The sequence below is a fragment of the Argopecten irradians genome, chromosome 2 (genome assembly GCF_041381155.1).
Source record: "Argopecten irradians isolate NY chromosome 2, Ai_NY, whole genome shotgun sequence".
NCBI lineage: Eukaryota > Metazoa > Mollusca > Bivalvia > Pectinida > Pectinidae > Argopecten > Argopecten irradians.
This window is the reverse complement of record NC_091135.1, coordinates 31115964-31139093: the sequence shown is the minus strand read 5'-3', so window position 1 is coordinate 31139093 and position 23130 is coordinate 31115964. Positions and strand designations below refer to the sequence as shown.

Sequence of the window (23130 nt, the reverse complement as noted above, 5' to 3'; positions counted from 1 at the left end):
GGGCTTATTTTAAGTACTATTAAGCCAAGGTCATGTAAGGGCATGTCAGGAGTAAGGTTTTGAGAAAAGATGGAGTTACCAAAAGAAAGCCATTTGACCTATGTCCAGTATCTAGTCTAGTAGCAATATGTCAAAACACCTTAACTCATGATCAATTACGATGGTCCTGAGCTATTTTAGTGATACAAATGTGATTACTAAATACAAACATACATCTATATGGTGCTATACTAAACGTTATGGTAAAGGTAATTCATCTAATACATATAGATACATCTATCATGTATCATATGTGTTCAGGTCATTATATATAACTTGATTTTAAATGAATTAAATAGTATATGGTTTGTACAACAGCTGTACCTGCAGTGATAGTAAAATCTATAATTTTTTTAAATTTTACACCTGCATGATTTATTTCTAACAGAATGGAGTGAAGTTTGAATCCAACTATTCAGAGTATTGTTCAATTTAAAGCCCAGGGTACACAAGCTTTGTAAACACAAAAACATATCTTTTTATGGTTATACAAGATATTCTATACAGATTTCAATGTCAATGGGTTTCTAACAAACATCATTTCATCAGGATTTCAAAAGAAGGATGAAATTTGCTAAATCATAAGTGAAAGATATTGAATTCCACTCTGAGACTTCATGATTGGTAGACAAAGTTATTTACACACATGTATAAATATAAATACCAGCTTTTATCCTCTTTACCAACCCCTGGAGTTGTAACTTGTGGCTGTAAAGTTGTAGTTATATCTGTAAGCTATTGGCTTGTACCTATAAAGTTCCACAGATCTGAACTATTTTGGTTTTTCTTTGGCTCCAATCAACATATGACTTTCCTTCTGGGTATATCTTACTCCTACTCTTTGGTGCTTAAACCTCCTGAAAGCTCATACCTGCCCAATTTCTCGTGTTCAAAGATTTATTTTACTATAAATCACCTCATTATTGTAATCCCAGATAACACAAGCCAAACATTTACGAAATCTCCCATAAATATTTGGATAACTGTACGATGATAAATCTGTGAGTGAGATGAGGAGACTGTAAGTCCCGTCCCTTCCAGCCTCTGTATCTAGTCTCGTTAGGGGCAGCCTTTGAACAAACAAAGTGATGTTTTACCATTAATCCATGATAAATAGGACCTATCGACAGTCTACGGTTCATTTAATATCATCCGCCTCTCCTGATGATTGCTGACGCGAGGGTCACAAAAACTCTCTAACATATAATCAATCAAATCATCACATCAACCCGTCAATGTCAACTAATGTGTACAGGAATCCAGCATGGCAAAACTATCTGACAGGCTACAAATAGGCTTTATTAGCTAGGCTTCCACTCATATATATACCAGAATTGAATCTATTGTCACACTAAAAATCCTGTAGTTGGATTCAAAAATAGTAAGAGGCCCAATGGGCCTGTTCATGCTCAACCTTCTTCTCAAGCAAGAACATCAATAGGAAAATAGCTGTATAGGTTTTGTCATTTGTATACTCTATATCTAAATAACTAGAAAAGACCAACTATTCTACAGTGCTATAGTGTATAGTCCATATAGTTACCTGGTAGATGATGTTGTAATTACATTTAATTTTGATTGGCTCGGTGCTGATTCATGTACCCTAAAGCCAGACAGTTCCATCCCAACCCTATCACTGACTATCCTCGACACTTTTTATAGCCTTAGACAGTCCATCAGACATTTGTAAAATTTAAATCTTTTGATGAATTATGGCTGTCAATGTTCTCTGATAGAAAAATGACTAAATGTTATTTTCATTGAGAATAATAGTTTTCTGTCAGGACCGTTTATGCCACTTTCTATAGCATTAGATCTTTGTGATCTACTTCACAACAAGACGTAATGTGTTACCAAATTTAAAATTTTTATCATGATTCTCCGTGTGTTATCTGAAATCTTATCACAAACACTGTCTCTTCTGAAACTGAAATACGGTAAAATTGTGCAGCTTATCTTTAATCAGTCAAAACCTATATAAGCTGTATGGATGTGCTCTGTCAATACAAATAACACATTCAACCTTTCTTATCAGATAAAAGAAAATATTTTTTCGGGTTGCCACAGGATATACTATACACCTGGTAAAACCTACAGGGTAATACTTAATAATCATTCTTAAATGTCCATGAATGATTCAATGATATCATCAGTGATTCACAGTTGTCAAGGTAACACAATTGATGAACATTTTAACTGCTTTCTCAGCATGTTACCTGAATTTAAATCTGGATTATTGGAAAAATCTTCAGTATTTTTATCCTGCAAAATTTAAATATGGCTAAAGTACTTAATTTCTGGTGAAAAGGAGTAAGAAAGTCATGCAAACTTAATGTTATGTAATGGTATGTGCTCTTTGCATTAATCAATCGTATGTTGTTATTCTCTAAAATATGTGTAAACCAGTTTTACTATCAAATTTGTGGTATGTTGTCTCTCAGACTTATCACTTGTGTAAATATTGACTGGGTATGTTCCCATATCCTGTCAGCTAGGGTTACCTCATATCCTGTCACAGCTTCTTAGCCATTAGCAAATCTTTCAGGACTTAATTAATGTATGTGATCAAATGGTTCTTTAGTAAACTATAATTACAATGTACCTGATACAAAAAAAAACAATAAAAATCATATCATTTTGAAAAGGTCAATCTAACAACAAAGCATTCTGAATGACTATTGGATAGATTGCTGGAATGGTTGATACTACCCAGTAACAAGAGAAAAGGAATCCATATATGAGTGACAAGTTTGGAATCACATTTTAAAACCTTAGTGGTACTTAATGGATGTTCCTATAAACATCAGATACATAATACACACCCATAATCATATATGACAATAGATATATTACATGCATGTGATGCAGATAAAACATCATGACATAAAGCATGTTGTTTCTCCCAAACATTTCAGACAATATCAGGAACATCATGAGCTATACACCATGTTTGAATTATTGATGTATGATTTTGATATGCTTTCCAGTATGAGGAAGCAATCTAAATATATATCATATTGTCCAATAACTGACATGTTCTTTACAGATAACTTAACCATACTGTAATGATTAATAGTTCTACCGTCAATTTCCTATTTTCATCATTTGCAGATAGATATGTATACATTGTAGTTCATAATTTAAATTCATCTGCTAACATTTTCCAAAGTTTAACACAATTTTTGATAAAGTTATTTTCAATAGAACAATCTATTAATCTATGTGGTTAATCTTTGATTACTAGAACTTATTGCAATCAATTTGGTAGCTATATATATATATATATCATTTTACTAATTTCTTGCTTGGAAACTACTATTGTATCATTTCTAGGTTAGTAATAATATGGGGTCAGTATGATATTAAAAACAAACTGTTAGTGACTATTCTCTGTCTTGTACTGAGCATATTAGGTATATAAAATGATCAACTTTACACTAACTTTCATTATTTCTTTGAGAATGTTTTACTAATTATCAATTTCAGATTCCAATTAATGGATAATTTTGGGGAGGCAATATAGGACTCATCCTCAGAGTTCATTGATATCAAGGTTAACATAAACAACAGAAAACTTCTACAATTTATAATCAAATAATTAACCAGTGTTTTATGTAAAATTGTCAATTTTCAAGAAACATAGTTAATTATCCTGACATTTTCTTCTGTATAATACAAGTCTAATCTTATATTCTCTAACTGCTTTGGTTTCATTTATACAATTGTACAAGACATCAGAATATTTAGCTATAGGCATTATGTTAATTTGCTAGCATCTACAAAATATGTGATAGGTTAATGAATATTCATTAATGGTTGTTACCATAAATGACAGCATACTGTCCAACTATTGGTCGGTGTCACCAAAACCACACCCAAAAACAGATGAAAGAGTTGGTTGGTCAACATGAAATGAAAAGAAAAAAATGCACACAAAGCATTAATAACAATAACAAAAACAAATCATAAAAGTAATATACAAACTAAAACTGTGAAAAGTAATATACAAACTAAAACTGTGAAAAGAATAACATATCCAGTCCCTCATTTTCTACAGTGCCTTTCAATGCGGGGTTTTCAAGATTCTAAAATGATATGGGCCAAGTACATTTAATCCAACCTTCCATACTGTAATTGTGACATCGCAAAATAACTTCAAAATATGACATAATCAGAACCAGAAGGTGGAAGTAATCAAAGGTAATTGTACTATACCAACGTCGTTTTGGTATCTTGAAACCGATATATTGATGGCAATGGTAAAATTGTGTAATACCGTATTAGACCCAATAAGTATCCAAGGGTGTTTAGAAAATTGAAAAAATGGAAAGGTGGTAATAAGACAAAGTTATTGCAAATTAATACAGTTTTGTGTAGTTACGATCTTTATTTATGACTGGGCAATTGAAATTGAGGCCTCAACAAGGGGGAGGGATGCTTATAGGGACATGCGCACTTATTGGGTCGAATATTGTACCTCTGGCCATAAGAATGCCAGTACGTAAATCAAACATGTGTAGCAGTTGTACTTGATATTATGGAGTACAAATTAGCTAATCTGAAAATGAATAACTTTACACAATTATCTGTATCATTACCATACACTTGTACTTGAAAGCTGCTGTCCTTAGAGGACAACAATAAATGGGTTAGAATCTCACTGTACAATAAACATATGGAGGGATAGGGAGGGATCTGATTACTTGGCAGGCATGATCTTACTGGTAGAGGCCCTATAAACCTGAAACTCTCACTTTTATATTACTTGTAGTATGACATTCACATCAAAGAAACAAACTTACACTTGTAAGTTTGCTTTTACATTTGAGTTGTATTTTTTGTCTATTTCTAACCCCAACCTCCTCCTTCCGTTCAACGTTAAATACATGGGAATTGGTTTCTCCCCTTATAGACCTTTGAATGATGGCCAAATCATTTGTACAATTCTAATGAAATCTAGTATCTGAAACTGTAGGTCAAACATAATTGGTATCCATAGCTTAAGTTTTGGAGTCAGTTCATGTACAAAATATGTTGGACCCAAAACTTCAAGCCTTCGTGGGGGTGGGTTTAGAGATTACTTTAAATATCCATCAACTGAAACGACTAACACTACAAAAAAAGAAAAGAATTTTATGAATTACACCCCCCCTAAAAACAGTTTATAACAATATTGCTAAATAGCTATAGACCATGTTTTGCTTTTGCCCAGCCACTCAAGCCTTACTGGCACCAAATGTCGGAATAACCGCAAGTCGTTTACTTTAATTCCAAAAAAGCGGTACAGCAGACGACTGACTTTGAACAATTGATTGTGTAACTTAAATTTAAGTGTGTCCCTTAGGCTACTTGTGCTCACCAGAAAAGCATGGGTATTACACAAGCCCTACATCTCCTTGACTCAAGGATGCTTCTGATCCAATCAAAAACCCACACGAATTAGTAGTATTATAAGAATCAGAGAACATCATAGTCATCAAAGCTGTATATCGATCTAATTTCTTTACTCAAATGTATTTTCTTTCAAAAAGAAAACTCTCGGACGTGTTAGAATGCTTTCCGAATTTGGGCCAAAGGCAGAGCTGAAAACCAGCTTATAGATTTGATGGGAAGAGTTGGGACAGTGTCTAGCGTTTGTATTGATTCTTCTAGCTGATGTTGGACAATAAAAGTGGAAAACTGATGTGTTTCGGCGCTGTTATCAGTTCTGTTGGTAAAGCGGAAACAAAATGTTACTTCATGATGTATACAATATCATTATAAGGAATCTAATATCAAGTCCAATGTGTGACAGTCTTAAATCATACAGGACAGCAAGCAAATAAAGACTGTCAAAAGAGCAAAGCCTATTGATATGGCAGCCAGCTATAACTATCTGCATGCTTTTCTGTTACAATAACAGTCTACTTCCTGACAGCTATCTGTAATCTAAAGCCTTCTGATTGATGAAATACAGAAATGAGACAGGACCTCAGCTCTTAGAAATTCGTATTTTGTGGTTTCCAAATCGTTTGAAGATCTAGACTTGACAGATATCTTGAGATAACAGTATCTAATAAGGATTTCGGCCACTTGGTCAGTACCAAATAGACGTACAGTTGCATAGACGACTTGTTTATAAAGCAAGAGGCCAAAAGGGTTCATACAGCATGAACTTAACTTCTAGTAATTTGCTAAAGGACATTTTGGCTACCGAGAAATTGTTTTTATGCTCATATTCACAATACCACATAAAATAAGATTGCAATACACATGTGCCTTTATACAGTAAACCTCATGATAGCTTATTTGGAGTGAGATATAGAATGCTTCATTTCTGCAGAAAAGACAGGATTTTATCATTAAAGTATGTTATTTTGTGAGCAAAAATGCCTTCCCTAATTAGATAATAGATATATGTAGGTATCATCACTATATCTTTACCAGTTCCAAAGTTATACCAATACCTTGGACAACAAATTATTGCAAAATTTGCACCTGACCTTTTGACCTTTCATTTTTAGAGTAATTACAATGTCACAATGACCCAACAGCAGTGCTCATGTGTACATCTGCTTTTGACCAGAAAAAATATCTTACAAGTTTAATCACTCTTATCTTCAAACAATCTGAAGATATATGGCCCAGACATCAAATTACTGTAAAATTTACACTATTCTTCAATCTTGAATAAGGTAATGACTGATCAATTTAAAAAACAAGTTAATGGTACTGCATATCTACCTTAGTACATGAAGCCTGGTGCAAGTTTGAATTATGAGTAAGAACCAGCACTAGTAAGAACCAGCACTAGTATGAACCAGCACTAGTATGAACCAGCACTAGTATGAACCAGCACTAGTATGAACCAGCACTAGTATGAACCAGCACTAGTATGAACCAGCACTAGTATGAACCAGCACTAGTATGAAACATGATCTTCTTGCAATTGGTCTCTCCTATTTCTCACTCTTTTGACCCCTTATGGTCTCTTTTGGCCCCTTCTAGAGAAGAGGGAGAAAGGGACTGAAACATAAATCATGGACCAGAAAGGGATCGGATAACCCACCATCTGATGACTGTTGATCTGATGATGATGCCTTTTTTTTACGTGAATGTTTTTGAAGAACAGCAATGAATAATTTCCATTCCAATTCCAAGGGAAAATCAAGGGATCCTATTTGTTATTTCATGTTTTGTTTTTGGTATTTTATTTCAGCAAGGAAAGTTGAAAATCAATATTTTCATGGCAAACTGTTTAACTTGTAATTATGTTATAGCAGTGACTTGAAATATTAATAGACTGAATTTCAAACCCAGCCACCATGTGAATTTTGTGAATAACAGAAGCCAAGGAATTTAGTCCCTAATGCATTTCAAATTTGTTCACCATGCCCATGTATGTTGATTACAGGGGTTTTAGACCAAGTATAGAACTAATTTTCTTTCCTCCCTTGGACCCCATCCATGATATATGTCACACCTAGGCAAGAAGGTAATGGAGGAGGAGGGGGGGGGGTAATGGAGGAGGGAGGTATTCGGGGAGGGGGTTGCTCAAGGGTTCACTTAAACAAGACATAATGCACACATTAGATATAATGTTTATGATATGTATACATCTAAAATAAATTTGGGATACGAACATCAAAGCCAACTGCTACACAAATCTGAGTTACATAAATAGAACAGTGATACATTAAGTACAAAATAAACACAAATAGAATAGAATGATGTAATGCAAACTAAAACCTACCTCAAGGAAAATCTACAAAGAATTTAAGCACTTCATGCAGAGTGTTATATCACATGTACTACAAAGATGCATCATGCAAACTACATAAAACTACATACTCAATCATAAAGTCTTTTTTGTGCATTTTACCCCAGAGATCAAGATCTACATACCTGTATGAAATTAATGATTCTAATAAAATATGAAATGATTGATAACCTAATAATGTACCAGTAAATGAACAAAACTATCAATGTCGGTGGTTTAGGATAATTTCCTCATGACATAGAATTTGAAACTTAATTGCAGAGTCTCTGGCTTATCAACCAAACACACCTGGGCATTGAATTATTAATTACCTGCATGTGTTGGGATGTACATTGAATTAATTAACACTTGCTAGTGTTGCAATGGACATTGAATTGATTAATACCTGCTTGTGTTGCAATATTAATACCTGCTTGAGTTGCAATGGACATTGAATTGATTAACACCTGCTTGTGTTGCAATGGACATTGAATTGATTAATACCTGCTTGTGTTGCAATGGACATTGAATTTATTAATACCTGCTTGTGTTGCAATGGACATTGAATTTATTAATACCTGCTTGAGTTGCAATGGGCATTGAATTGATTAACACCTGCTTGTGTTGCAATGGACATTGAATTGATTAATACCTGCTTGTGTTGCAATGGACATTGAATTGATTAACACCTGCTTGTGTTGCAATGGACATTGAATTGATTAATACCTGCTTGTGTTGCAATGGACATTGAATTGATTAACACCTGCTTGTGTTGCAATGGACATTGAATTGATTAATACCTGCTTGTGTTGCAATGGACATTGAATTTATTAATACCTGCTTGAGTTGCAATGGGCATTGAATTGATTAACACCTGCTTGTGTTGCAATGGACATTGAATTGATTAATACCTGCTTGTGTTGCAATGGACATTGAATTTATTAATACCTGCGTGTGTTGCAATGGACATTGAATTGATTAACACCTGCTTGTGTTGCAATGGACATTGAATTGATTAATACCTGCTTGTGTTGCAATGGACATTGAATTTATTAATACCTGCTTGAGTTGCAATGGACATTGAATTGATTAATACCTGCTTGTGTTGCAATGGACATTGAATTGATTAATACCTGCTTGTGTTGCAATGGACATTGAATTTATTAATACCTGCTTGTGTTGCAATGGACATTGAATTTATTAATACCTGCTTGAGTTGCAATGGGCATTGAATTGATTAATACCTGCTTGTGTTGCAATGGACATTTGAATTTATTAATACCTGCTTGAGTTGCAATGGGCATTGAATTGATTAACACCTGCTTGTGTTGCAATGGACATTGAATTGATTAATACCTGCTTGTGTTGCAATGGACATTGAATTGATTAATACCTGCTTGTGTTGAATGGACATTGAATTGATTAACACCTGCTTGTGTTGCAATGGACATTGAATTGATTAATACCTGCTTGTGTTGCAATGGACACTGAATTGGTTAATACCTGCTTGAGTTGCAATGGGCATTGAATTGATTAACACCTGCTTGTGTTGCAATGGACATTGAATAGATTAATACCTGCTTGTGTTGCAATGGACATTGAATTGATTAATACCTGCTTGTGTTGCAATGGACATTGAATTTATTAATACCTGCTTGAGTTGCAATGGGCATTGAATTGATTAACACCTGCTTGTGTTGCAATGGACATTGAATTGATTAATACCTGCTTGTGTTGCAATGGACATTGAATTTATTAATACCTGCTTGAGTTGCAATGGGCATTGAATTGATTAACACCTGCTTGTGTTGCAATGGACATTGAATTGATTAATACCTGCTTGTGTTGCAATGGACATTGAATTTATTAATACCTGCTTGAGTTGCAATGGGCATTGAATTGATTAACACCTGCTTGTGTTGCAATGGACATTGAATTGATTAATACCTGCTTGTGTTGCAATGGACATTGAATTGATTAATACCTGGTTGAGTTGCAATGGGCATTGAATTGATTAACACCTGCTTGTGTTGCAATGGACATTGAATTAATTAACACCTACTTGTGTTGGGATGGACATTGAATTAATTAATACCTACTTGTGTTGGGATGGACATTGAATTACTTAACACCTACTTGTGTTGCAATGGACATTGAATTTATTAATACCTGCTTGAGTTGCAATGGGCATTGAATTGATTAACACCTGCTTGTGTTGCAATGGACATTGAATTGATTAACACCTGCTTGTGTTGCAATGGACATTGAATTGATTAATACCTGCTTGTGTTGCAATGGACATTGAATTGATTAATACCTGCTTGTGTTGCAATGGACATTGAATTGATTAACACCTGCTTGTGTTGCAATGGACATTGAATTAATTAATACCTACTTGTGTTGGGATGGACATTGAATTACTTAATACCTGCTTGTGTTGCAATGGACATTGAATTACTTAACACCTGCTTGTGTTGCAATGGACATTGAATTAATTAACACCTATTTGTGTTGGGATGGACATTGAATTACTTAACACCTACTTGTGTTGCAATGGACATTGAATTGATTAATACCTGCTTGTGTTGCAATGGACATTGAATGATTAACACCTGCTTGTGTTGCATGGACATTGAATGATTAATACCTGCTTGTGTTGCAATGGACATTGAATTTAATTAACACCTGCTTGTGGCTTGGGTTGGGATGGACATTGAATTACTTAACATCTGCTTGTGTTGCAATGGACATTGAATTGATTAACACCTGCTTGTGTTGGGATGGACATTGAATTGATCCCACCTTGGGTAAAGAAGTCATACCTTTACATTTCCTTATGATAGTATCTATATGCAACATTTACTGAAAATTCAATATAGATTATGTAATAGGAGAGAAAAAGTAGCAGCCAGACTAAGATTTGAACCCGTGACCTCCAAACACTTATCCCACTACAGTTGTTTTTGAAAAATAAATTGTTAAAAAATTAATTCTGAGTGACAGACTATTGTGAAAGACAAACAGAAGCAGCATGATGAACAAACTAATAAGAAAGTCAAATCAAAATTGAACTCTTTAGGTCTACACTATATAAATGTATGGAGAAAGGTATAGGCATAAAGGGCTAGGTACTACTTCCATAACATTGATTTTCTTACAAAATCTATCAATATTTAATGGATCAACAGACTGCTCGGACATCAAACATGAGCAGATTTTAACACTATCATATGACAGTATAGGGTGTTAAAAGCTGTTAGATTTATGGCAATCACACAAGTACAAATGGAATATTCAATCTAAAAGTTGCACATTCATGCGTGCATGCACTAAAATTTGAATTCATCCAAATAGCACAGGAAGCCAGGCCAGGAGCAAGCTATGTTAATTCTAGATATAGATATGTTTTAAGTTGAAACAATTTTTTAGGAGATCCATACAATCATTGGTAAATTTATATTAATGCAAAATTGTAATTGTTATACATGTATATAATTTGCTTTTCCTTGATGGATGTACTTTTTTTACATTTTACTTACAGCAATAGAATAATTAAATGTACTTATTGGCTTTTTAAATTTCTTTAAAACATGAAATGTTTATTGTATCAAAACTTCTGTTTTCACATGGTTTCTATGGAATGCATCAATATCATAATACAATTGTGTACATCATTGTCACCAAGGCTATAACAAATAGTTCTAACCAGGGATCAATCTAGCTATGATTTACTACCAGGTTTAGGGTCAGTTTCCCCTCAAGAATGAATTATTTCCCATCTGTCCTAAAATTCCCCTCAAGATTTAAAAATCCTCCTCTTTGAAGCTAAAAATTGACCGTTTTTGTAACACAATTAACCCTTGACTTATTTTTCTTTCATTTTTTTTAAAAACTTTTGTTTGCAAATTTATTCATATTTGTCATACAGCTACTGCATATTTTATGATAAACTAAAAACTTTTAATCACCTTAAAATCACTTGTTTTACTAAATGTAAAAGTAAAATAAGCTATACTACAACACTTTTTCATCAAAATGAATAGAATTTTGGACCAAAATAAGAACTTTTTCCGTTTTCAAAAATGGTAGTTCCCCCAAAACCTGGATTGGTCCCTGCTACCCTACAAATAATTTGTTTAGTTCGACAACCAGGAAAGAAAAATCTATCATTTTATAAAGAGTACTACTGACGTAACTCTACCCTATGTTCTATAAAAGAGTATCATAAATCATAGACAAAACTCCAATGTAAATTTACACTTTTGCTTGTATGCTGACATAAATTAAACAAGATCATGATCAAGGGTTTAAAAAACCAACATCAAATATGGTTGAAGATCAGGCATTAAAAGGAAGTAAACTACTTAGGTATAGAAGAATCAAAACATTTTTTGTATTTAAATGAGGGGGATTAGCAAGATTATAAATGAAAATTTACAGTTATAAGATATGCTCAGAAACAAGAGGCCCAAAGGGCCTTAACGGTCATCTGACTATCTTGGCAATATTAAAACTAATTATATATGGTGTCACTTTGTCAGGACCATGTCAGGATCAATTTCTTTCAACAAATTTTATTTCAAACAAGAAGCCCAAGGGCCTTAACATATAGGAAATTAATTAGATATAGTGTCATGGTAGCCATCTTCGATTTGTGATCAACCAGAGATGTAACAATACTTTGTCGGGACCATGTCAGGATCATTTCATGCAAGTTTCAGCCAAATCGCACCGGTAGAACTTGAGAAGAAGTTCAAAATGTGTTTTCAAGATGGCGGCTTTGGCGGCCATCTTGGATTTCGGATCAACCCGAAAAATAACAACACTTTGTTGGGACCATGTCAGGATCATTTCATGCAAGTTTCAGTCAAATCGCACCAGTAGAACTTGAGAAGAAGTTCAAAATGTGTTTTCAAGATGGCGGCTGTGGCGGCCATCTTGGATTTCGGATCGACCCGAAAAATAACAACACTTTGTTTGGACCATGTCAGGATCATTTCATGCAAGTTTCAGTCAAATCGCACCAGTAGAACTTGAGAAGAAGTTCAAAATGTGTTTTCAAGATGGCGGCTGTGGCGGCCATCTTGGATTTCGGATCGACCCGAAAAATAACAACACTTTGTCGGGACCATGTCAGGATCATTTCATGCAAGTTTCAGTCAAATCGCACCGGTAGAACTTGAGAAGAAGTTCAAAATGTGTTTTCAAGATGGCGGCTGTGGCGGCCATCTTGGATTATGGATCGACCCATAAAATAACAACACTTTGTCGGGACCATGTCAGGATCATTTCATGCAAGTTTCAGCCAAATCGCACTGGTAGAACTTGAGAAGAAGTTCAAAATGTGTTTTCAAGATGGCGGCTGTGGCGGCCATCTTGGATTTCGGATCGACCCGAAAAATAACAACACTTTGTTTGGACCATGTCAGGATCATTTCATGCAAGTTTCAGTCAAATCGCACTGGTAGAACTTGAGAAGAAGTTCAAAATGTGTTTTCAAGATGGCGGCTGTGGCGGCCATCTTGGATTTCGGATCGACCCGAAAAATAACAACACTTTGTCGGGACCATGTCAGGATCATTTCATGCAAGTTTCAGCCAAATCGCACCGGTAGAACTTGAGAAGAAGTTCAAAATGTGTTTTCAAGATGGCGGCTGTGGCGGCCATCTTGGATTTCGGATCGACCCGAAAAATAACAACACTTTGTCGGGACCATGTCAGGATCATTTCATGCAAGTTTCAGCCAAATCGCACCGGTAGAACTTGAGAAGAAGTTCAAAATGTGTTTTCAAGATGGCGGCTGTGGCGGCCATCTGGGATTTCGGATCGACCCGAAAAAAAACAACACTTTGTTTGGACCATGTCAGGATCATTTCATGCAAGTTTCAGTCAAATCGCACCGGTAGAACTTGAGAAGAAGTTCAAAATGTGTTTTCAAGATGGCGGCTGTGGCGGCCATCTTGGATTTCGGATCGACCCGAAAAATAACAACACTTTGTCGGGACCATGTCAGGATCATTTCATGCAAGTTTCAGTCAAATCGCACCGGTAGAACTTGAGAAGAAGTTCAAAATGTGTTTTCAAGATGGCATGCTGTGGCGGCCATCTTGGATTTCGGATCGACCCGAAAAATAACAACACTTTGTCAGGACCATGTCAGGATCATTTCATGCAAGTTTCAGTCAAATCGCACCGGTAGAACTTGAGAAGAAGTTCAAAATGTGTTTTCAAGATGGCGGCTGTGGCGGCCATCTTGGATTTCGGATCGACCTGAAAAATAACAACACTTTGTCGGGACCATGTCAGGATCATTTCATGCAAGTTTCAGTCAAATCGCACCGGTAGAACTTGAGAAGAAGTTCAAAATGTGTTTTCAAGATGGCGGCTGTGGCGGCCATCTTGGATTATGGATCGACCCGAAAAATAACAACACTTTGTCAGGACCATATCAGGATCATTTCATGCAAGTTTCAGCCAAATCGCACCGGTAGAACTTGAGAAGAAGTTCAAAATGTGTTTTCAAGATGGCGGCTGTGGCGGCCTTCTTGGATTTCGGATCGACCCGAAAAATAACAACACTTTGTCGGGACCATGTCAGGATCATTTCATGCAAGTTTCAGCCAAATCGCACCGGTAGAACTTGAGAAGAAGTTCAAAATGTGTTTTCAAGATGGCGGCTGTGGCGGCCATCTTGGATTTCGGATCGACCCAAAAAATAACAACACTTTGTCAGGACCATGTCAGGATCATTTCATGCAAGTTTCAGTCAAATCGCACTGGTAGAACTTGAGAAGAAGTTCAAAATGTGTTTTCAAGATGGCGGCTGTGGCGGCCATCTTGGATTTCGGATCGACCCGAAAAATAACAACACTTTGTTGGGACCATGTCAGGATCATTTCATGCAAGTTTCGGCCAAATTGCACCGGTAGAACTTGAGAAGAAGTTCAAACTGTGAAAAGTTAACGCACGGCGGACGGCGGACGGCGGACGACGACGGACGAAACATGATGACTATAGGTCATCCTGACCCTTCGGGTCAGATGACCTAAAAAATAAATATTATCTAGATCTAGCTATATAGTCTTTTAACATTTCAGCAAACCTGGAGCAGGGGAGACAACCCTTGCAAGCCTCGTAGTAGAGATCAATAAACTATATATGGCAAAAGGTAACTGTTATATGACAGTAGTGGCCACAGCTTAATCTAGTTTTATGGCATCTAATTATTAGGTTATCATGGAGCTGGAAATCTAGTTACAGACCACTATACAGTAATGTGTTGTGGTATTGTTAAACCCAATGATAGTACAGACTAATTAAGTGAATGATGATTTAGGCCATGAATAACCTTGAGAAAGGCAAGGAGCTGCAGTTAACTGAGTTAGTATGTAAACACTATTCTACTGCCAACTGCTATAAGCCCACCTTGACACTGAGTTAAGAACAATATTATCAAAGGGAAGTTTGGAGCGTATCCAAAAATAACTTTTCTACTTGAGTATACAGATAACATTGCATTAAAGCATCATTGATCGATCAGCTTACAAAACCATCCAAAAACATTGTTCAATCTATATCCATGCAAATAAAACTATAAGACCTGGCACTCTTTAGTTTAGTTTTGTATTCACATTTTCTTACTATGATACAATATGTATATATATACATGTAATAATTGAAACGTTCAGTAGGCAATATAGGTCACTGGTTTTCTTGGAAATTGATTGCTAAATTAAAGCTAATTAATTCTGGCACATACCAGGGTACATTTGTAAATTGGATACAACAACAGATACAAAATGACAGTATTACTGAAATACTGATATATTGAAATGATTAGGTTTTATCCTGTTTAAAAACAACTTTTAAAGGCCCACTAAATTTAATTTTCTTAAAAACAATAACATCAGAAAATGTGTATTGATGGCCTAAGATGAGGCTACAAAACCAAATAAATGCAAGATCCTCTCCGTAATCTATGTTAACATTGAAGATTCATTACGCTGTTTTGCAGTCTGGCACAGTGATAGTCAACTAACACACGGTAATTAGGACGACAGCGGTAAACATAAGACGACCCGCGTTATGAAAATTAACATTTAATCTATTTTAATTTAATTGTTCAGAAGGTGATTTTGAGTGTAATATTAATGGTAGCGAATAATTTTTGCGACTCTACAAAATTATTAATCTTGTTTACATTTCCATTTTAAAAATTGAAAGCCGTTTCGGAAAGGTAGTGGGCCTTTAAAGGCATTACCTGTTAATGAAATTGAAAATTTAAGGACAGCTCCCTATATATACTGTAAAACATATTGTATCATGATAAGGAAGGCCTAATCTGGCCTGTACCATATAATAGATAAGATCTATGTATAATTAAACTAAGGATACCCCTATTATATCATATGGTAATTATCTGTTCTGTAGGAGACCTCATGTTGTGTCCCTTTGTGATAGTGAAAACTCCTGCTAACTTAAGGTTTTATCCCTTGTTAAAGCTAGTGATATCTAGTAAACTTATAAATCAATTCTTGGGTACAGTTAAGCAGAATAAGCTACCTGGTCACTAATGATCCACCCAGTCCAGTTACGCTATTTTACTATTTACAATGACCTTAAATTCTATTGAGATGTCTGGGGACAACTTAGATCATAAACTGACCAATGATCATGGATGTATATTCTCTATGTGGCTAAGTCTGATACAGAATGGTCTGTAGGGACTACTGTATTTGGACCTCACATTGACCACTGACCAATCCCTGGCTTTAATCTAGACTGTCTGGGAGGCAATTGTTCCTGGTTAGAATAATGAATACATGATTAGCTAACACCAACAGCAAAACTCATCAACAGCTTCTGAAGAGTCTCATATATACTTACCATGTACGGCTTCCGTTACATTTCTACATATAGACATAACACTGGCTTTCTTTATTGCTTTCGTGATCTTTAACATTAAAGATGTCTACAACGACTTGGAAACCCAACTTAGTAAATAAGTAATGGTTTCTCTCACAAGCTTAACGTCACTATACTATAGCAAGGATCCGAAAAAGTACTGATCTTTGAATATTAGAGTAGACTTATATTATCTATATCTACCAATTAAAACATCGCCTGAAGATATAGGGCAACCCTGAAAGCACTAGCGATAAAAAGTTACTTTTCCTATTGTTGAGTTTTTTGCGTTTAAATATTTAACCAATGCAATGTTTTAACATCCTGAACTATATATCTATACATATATTCGTATACATATCTACTAACCAATGACTATGTTTCAGTGCTATATCTACATGATTTTACTATAGAAACTGTTGTTGTTTTCAGTGGATTTTCTACATAACATTGCACCTTCTTGAATCATGTATATTTTAGAGAGCTTTTCTTTATTTGGAAAAATATTTATGTTAAAGTGAGAAATACAGCAAAAAAAATTTCAAGGGGAAGGGGCCTTTATTTGGCCCCAAATGTACCTAAAAAATCATGGCTTTTTTTAATCAAATTCCTACAATAAAACATGAAAATTAATTTTCTTATGGTATCATTTTTAAGTTACCTTAACATGAAATGGAATGCACATTCAATTCACTTCCAAAAAAAGCTCTACCAACTTTAAATAGTGTAATTGCGGTGGAACTGGGCTGGTCAACTATCAGATCAAAAGTTCCATCAGCTATAAGTGTTCAGATGTCTGGCCAGGTTCAAAACCTGGTCTCCCATATAAATGTAGTCATGCATTTATCTGCTCTTCTAACATTACTTAATCCTTATTATTACTATCATTAATAAAGTGATATAAATAAAGTAGGTATATGCTTGCTTCTAATAATGAAAAAGACCAGACATTTTGACTGTCAATGATCGATCGAAAGCAACCTCAAATGAGTCAAATACCCTGTATTCCTCGAACTTTTGATCTGGTCCCTTCCTGTTTGTGTTATAGGTGTTTTACTGTACCTCAATTGATCTCCTATTGAAATGTATACATTTAAAGTTAAATGCAAAAAAAATTAATGTCAAAGTCAAATAAACGCTTGGAATATGATAAAGCTTTGGGAAGACTAAGTCTTGCAAGTAAATAATCGTAAATCTGTTGTTGACAAATGGTCAATGTTTTTTTGAAGATTGTCCTATTATTCAATCTTGAACTTGAAACTTCATGTATCTAGGTATATACATAGTACTTTAAAAATCTATCTAATTTATAGCAACCATGCATATACATTGTTGTATACTAATAACCATTTTACTTTCTAAAAGTTTTTGTATAAAAAGCTGTAAAGAAATAAAGGGATTTGTATAATCCTTTAGATAATTAAAAATGTAGCTATCTATAAAGAATTATATAATAAACTTAACTCAACTTTCAGTATAAGATTACATGTATATACAATAAACTTTGTAAATTGTCATTCCTGTGACCAGGTGCATGTGAGTCGAGGTGTGATAACATACTGTATGTGTATATTTTTAGTGACAGGTTTTGTCAGCAAGATTGGTATTAAAGCATATAATGGTTCTCCCTATTATACCTTAACAAGGCAATATCTGAACCATACAGTCTCCAAAATCACAAGCAATTCTCCACGCCAATGCACACAAATAAAGTAAAGCCCATGTATCCTATATCATAAAATACACTTTAGCTTTTGATATATTATGCAACGAAAAATAAAACCAAAACCAATAAATATACTGGTGTGTAGATCTAATACATAGTCTTCAGAGCTAGCTACTACAGTAAAACACAAGTGCATTGCACTTAAATGTCATGATCATATATCATATGTCTTGGTAATCATACTTTCAGTAACGCGTGGTGTTAAACATTTGTGTTCTAAAACTTGCTGTCTATATGTAGGGGTCATGGTGTCATATCAGATGTTAACATAATTCAAAACCACTATTTATTATTAATTAATTCAAAAGTTTTATAAATATATATAAATGTATCTTATACATTTTTATGCACTGCAAAAACCTTGACAGCAGTTATAATTATAGAGTTCACAATAAAAATAGCTAAAGAATTTCATTTTTGTTTGAGGACTTGATCGTATCAAATTTACACTAATTAAGGTATCAATTGAAAACAGGTATACCACTTTTACATACCAGGTACCTTTAATTGTCTATTGGGGTAGATCTAGTACTAAGGTTTTAGTTCATTAGTAAAGTGTATACATACATGCAATATGGGGAGCATTTTGATTGGGAGATAAAGATCTTGCTAAGTATTAGGTAGGTAATAATGATTAAGATGACAAGCTGTGTGACACACTGGTAGCTAAGTACTAGCCCTGGGACACAGGCTCATTATATGGATTGGGCACAGCGAAGGGGTATGCAACAGTTGTGCTATCAAATTAAATATAATCTTACCCTCGAGTCATATTCGCCGATTATAATAAAACAAGAAAAATAGCCGATATAAATTTACTCACCAAGTTTGGTAGCGTCGTTACCAACTACGTTGTTTAATTCGTGGACCGGCACAGCACCATACGACCCACCGGTGTCCCCAATTGGTGCCTCTTCATCAGCTTTAGTCACAGTAAATCGTTGGCTCATATTCTTTGTTTATGTATTCCAAAGCCCAATTCAAACTATATGGAATATGTTTAACCTTCATAAGAGCAACATTCCCTTGTTTAAACTGGTCTATTGATTTCAATGACCCAGAAATTGTTTCTTTAAACTCCACCCTGTTCGATTGGCGTTTACCAAACAGTTGTGAGATAAGTGGCTGAGTGGAACTTTCCGTATCGAAATAATTTTCAGTTACGAGTCATCTCCTCTTTAGAAACTGTTCGTACATACCAAATCCTATTCATAATCATCATAGTCACCACTGTAGCTTCTTCAGATTTCCATAATGTCACGATCTAATGTTTTGACAGATGATGAAAACGTGCGTGGCACTTGCTGCTGTTGTTTGCTAGTTTTACAATAAAGAGAGTCAGATAAAGGGAGATAACCCCAAGAAATGCCAAAAATGTCACATGGCATCGCGAGATGGGCCATGTAAGACACTTCGTTATAAATCTTTGAGCCATTATCTATGAACGATTAAAATGCAGATAAAAACTTCACTATCCATAGCTTTATCTTCAAATCTTTGACCTTTGATAGTTAAATAATGATTCGTTACTTTTATTTTAATTTTAAAACGAGTTTATGCTTATTCTGAAGTTGAAGAAAAATAATGTACATGTGTGTAACTTACACTTTGTATGTAGATCTAATGGGGTAAAGTTGAAACTGTTGATGAAGATGTGCATGGTGATCGCAATGCACGTGGACCATTGTTGTAAACAGAAACATATAATGTTTCTGCCGTAATTTCTGACAAATGTTGCAGATATTAATATACACAATAATGACGTTTAAATATGAAGACATTTTTATTGAATATTATATTAAAAGCATCAATAAAACATTGCAATTGACATTAAGAAATAAACAATAACAAAATGCACCAAAATTAGAATAATTTTAATATCGTCTATCCGCGCACATTAGATCATTAAACGCCACTCTACCTTTAAACTTTACGAAACGGCTTTTAATTGTTTGGTGTTTTAACCTCAACTTAGATCATCGATATAAATCTTATTGTGTTAGGCTATACGTATTTAATTGTTTTTAAGAACGTTTTTTGTTTTGTTTCGGAAAGCCAGAGGGCCTTTAATAGGTAATTTATATCGATTGTCTTAGGTGAGGTTACATCACCACACAAATGCAAATTTCCATGAGTAATCTAAAATTATCAGAACATTGCTATATATTTGTATTTCGCTTCATGCTGAAACGCGAAAAGTCGTTAAAAAACTTGATGGGAAAATATCCAAGTTCTAGTCATACTTGTCTTCATTATACATAATGTATCGTCTGTGGCGTATTCATCATTCTACAACTATGTGTTATAATTACGATATTTGTAAATTAGCTGCGAAACATTTCCAACTGACACAATTTCTATATTTTTCATGTCCCCAAGAAAATAATTTCCCCACTATTGTTTGCAAATTCAAGATGTCGAAGTTTGCCAGTTAGCACTAAGAATCTATATGTTAAAATAAACTGAGTTGAGGAATTCATGAACAGCACCGAATTTTGATTGCGGAAATCTTTTGCATTATGCTTATTAAATGCGCTATGTATTTGCGCTTTTTCGTTGATACCCGCAACTGACAGGGTTTTGCGGCTTGATAGCGAACTTTTGCAATGTGTAAAACACATCACGAATTAAAGTAATTTGTAGCGAATGCATACTGAGTTAAAGGCGAGTTGTGCATTACATCTGTTTGTATTAGGAGGAAGAAGGATGGGAGATTCAGCTTACTAGGCTTGAGCGCGCTTCTTTTAACCATCGCAAATCAGATGCCCAACATGGCAACACAATGCGCAATGCATTAAGTTTCCGTAACAATCGCAATACTTTCGATCTGTTTTCTCAATATATGTGTTATAAATATATTCCTAATTGCTTGTTACATATGCGCAATCTTGGCCAATTTACCGAGTGTACCCCTTACGGGAGAGCACCTGTAATCGTATTCGTGAAATATCCGCCTTTGTTCGTCATGGATTTGCTCCACGTTAGTTTAAACTTTCTTTATTTTGATATATGCATATATTATACAACGAATATATATAAAATCAATTGGAAATAGGAACAAGTGTCACAGACACTTATGTAAACCTATCACCATGTATTTTACAGCAATTAATAAATTTGTAACATGATAACACCATTCTTACACGATAATTCACTCACTCGCATTAATGATGCTCCACCGCCGACAGAGCATAACTGATATTCATCATTTGAACAATAATTGGTGTTTAATCGTGTATATATATGCATAATTAACACAAAAACTAACATAAAATAATTTGTTTTGCCTTTGGTGCATGCGCAATCATTACTTCATTCTATATAAGATATAGTGCCACGGAATTTTTTCGGGATGCAATTAATTATTTTTCATATTTTTAACTTGAAGTAAAATTAGAAGCTCAAACTTTTCAATGGTGGTAATGGTGTAAAGTAAGTAACTTTTTTAACTGAATCGTCTGCTCCTGTTTTTGATAGTGTAAATCTTTAACATTTGGTAATGAATAAAGCGCGCTCGAGCCTTTTCCACAACTGCAACAATGATGAGCACACTGCATCTCCTCCAGTAACAAACAAGGTCCTGTTTGTTTCAAACTCAAATCATTTGATGCTACATTGGTATCATCGCCAAGGACCCATTAATTACTATATCTGTACTTCTTGACAGACTGGAAATAATAGACAGATATGTTAATTTTTGCAATATTTATACAGTAGTTTTGGTTAACGCAACACTTTTGTTATACACTCGCAAATTGTTCTCAAATCAAATGCAAAACAAACGTAATACAAACTCAAAATGCAAATCGCTACCACAAGGATCTGAGAATTAGTTACAGATTAAATAATTATGGACCCACCAGAGTGCCCCAAGACCATATTTAGGCGTTTTAGTGGTGTAGATAAGAAATCAAGGAAAAGTTAAGGTTGGAAAGCTCCCAGACTCAAAACTCCTAACCCTTTCAGATTTAGTGGCTAAAAAAACACATTTCTGATACCTTTCAAAATTATCTTACACATCTATACAAAGTGCCGGTGTAACGTTGAAAATGGACCCCCGTTGAAAACTGACCTCGGGTCATTTTTCAACGTTGAAAAATGACCCCGAAAACCGTTGAAAACTGAACTTTCAGCGCACTTTTTACACCGACCCGTTGAAAATAGACCCCGTTGAAAAGTGACCCCATAAGAACTCGTTTTTACACAACACGACACCAAAACACCACGAAACCACACAGCATCACACAACACAGCAACACACCAACAACACTACACAACACAACACCACACAACAACACATCATATCACGCAACAAGACAAAATAACACAACATCACACAACAAAACATCAAACAACATAACATCACACAACATAACATCACACAACACAACAACGCATCACACTAAACACAACATCACAAAACACACAACACAACAACGCATTACACAACAATACGACACAACATCACAACAAAACATCACACAACATAACATCACACAACACAACAACACACAACCACGCAACAACAATACAACAGCATCCAACAACAACACTACACAACACAACATCACACAACACAACATCACACAACAAACACACAACACAACATCACACAACACAACATCACACAACACAACATCACACAAATACACATCACGCAAACACGCAACAACAACCCAACAATACCCAACAACAACACACAACACCACAAAAATACAACACA

At 34.9% G+C, this 23130-nt stretch overlaps 1 protein-coding gene across 2 annotated transcripts in view; it reads right to left on the bottom strand.

Moving 5' to 3' along the window:
* Positions 1–19748, bottom strand: part of LOC138315130 (solute carrier family 12 member 4-like) — a 68535-nt gene extending 48787 nt beyond the window's left edge. The window contains exons 1-2 of one of the 2 annotated variants that reach the window (XM_069255902.1): positions 19231–19748; positions 3863–3886 (exon numbers count right to left, since the gene is read on the bottom strand). In XM_069255902.1, coding sequence (XP_069112003.1) covers positions 3863–3886; positions 19231–19357 — 151 coding nt within the window. In that variant the 5' untranslated portion in view covers positions 19358–19748. The remainder of the gene's footprint in view (positions 1–3862; positions 3887–19230) is intronic. The other variant, XM_069255903.1, reaches the window with a different exon arrangement.
* Positions 19749–23130: the final 3382 nt, after the last annotated feature.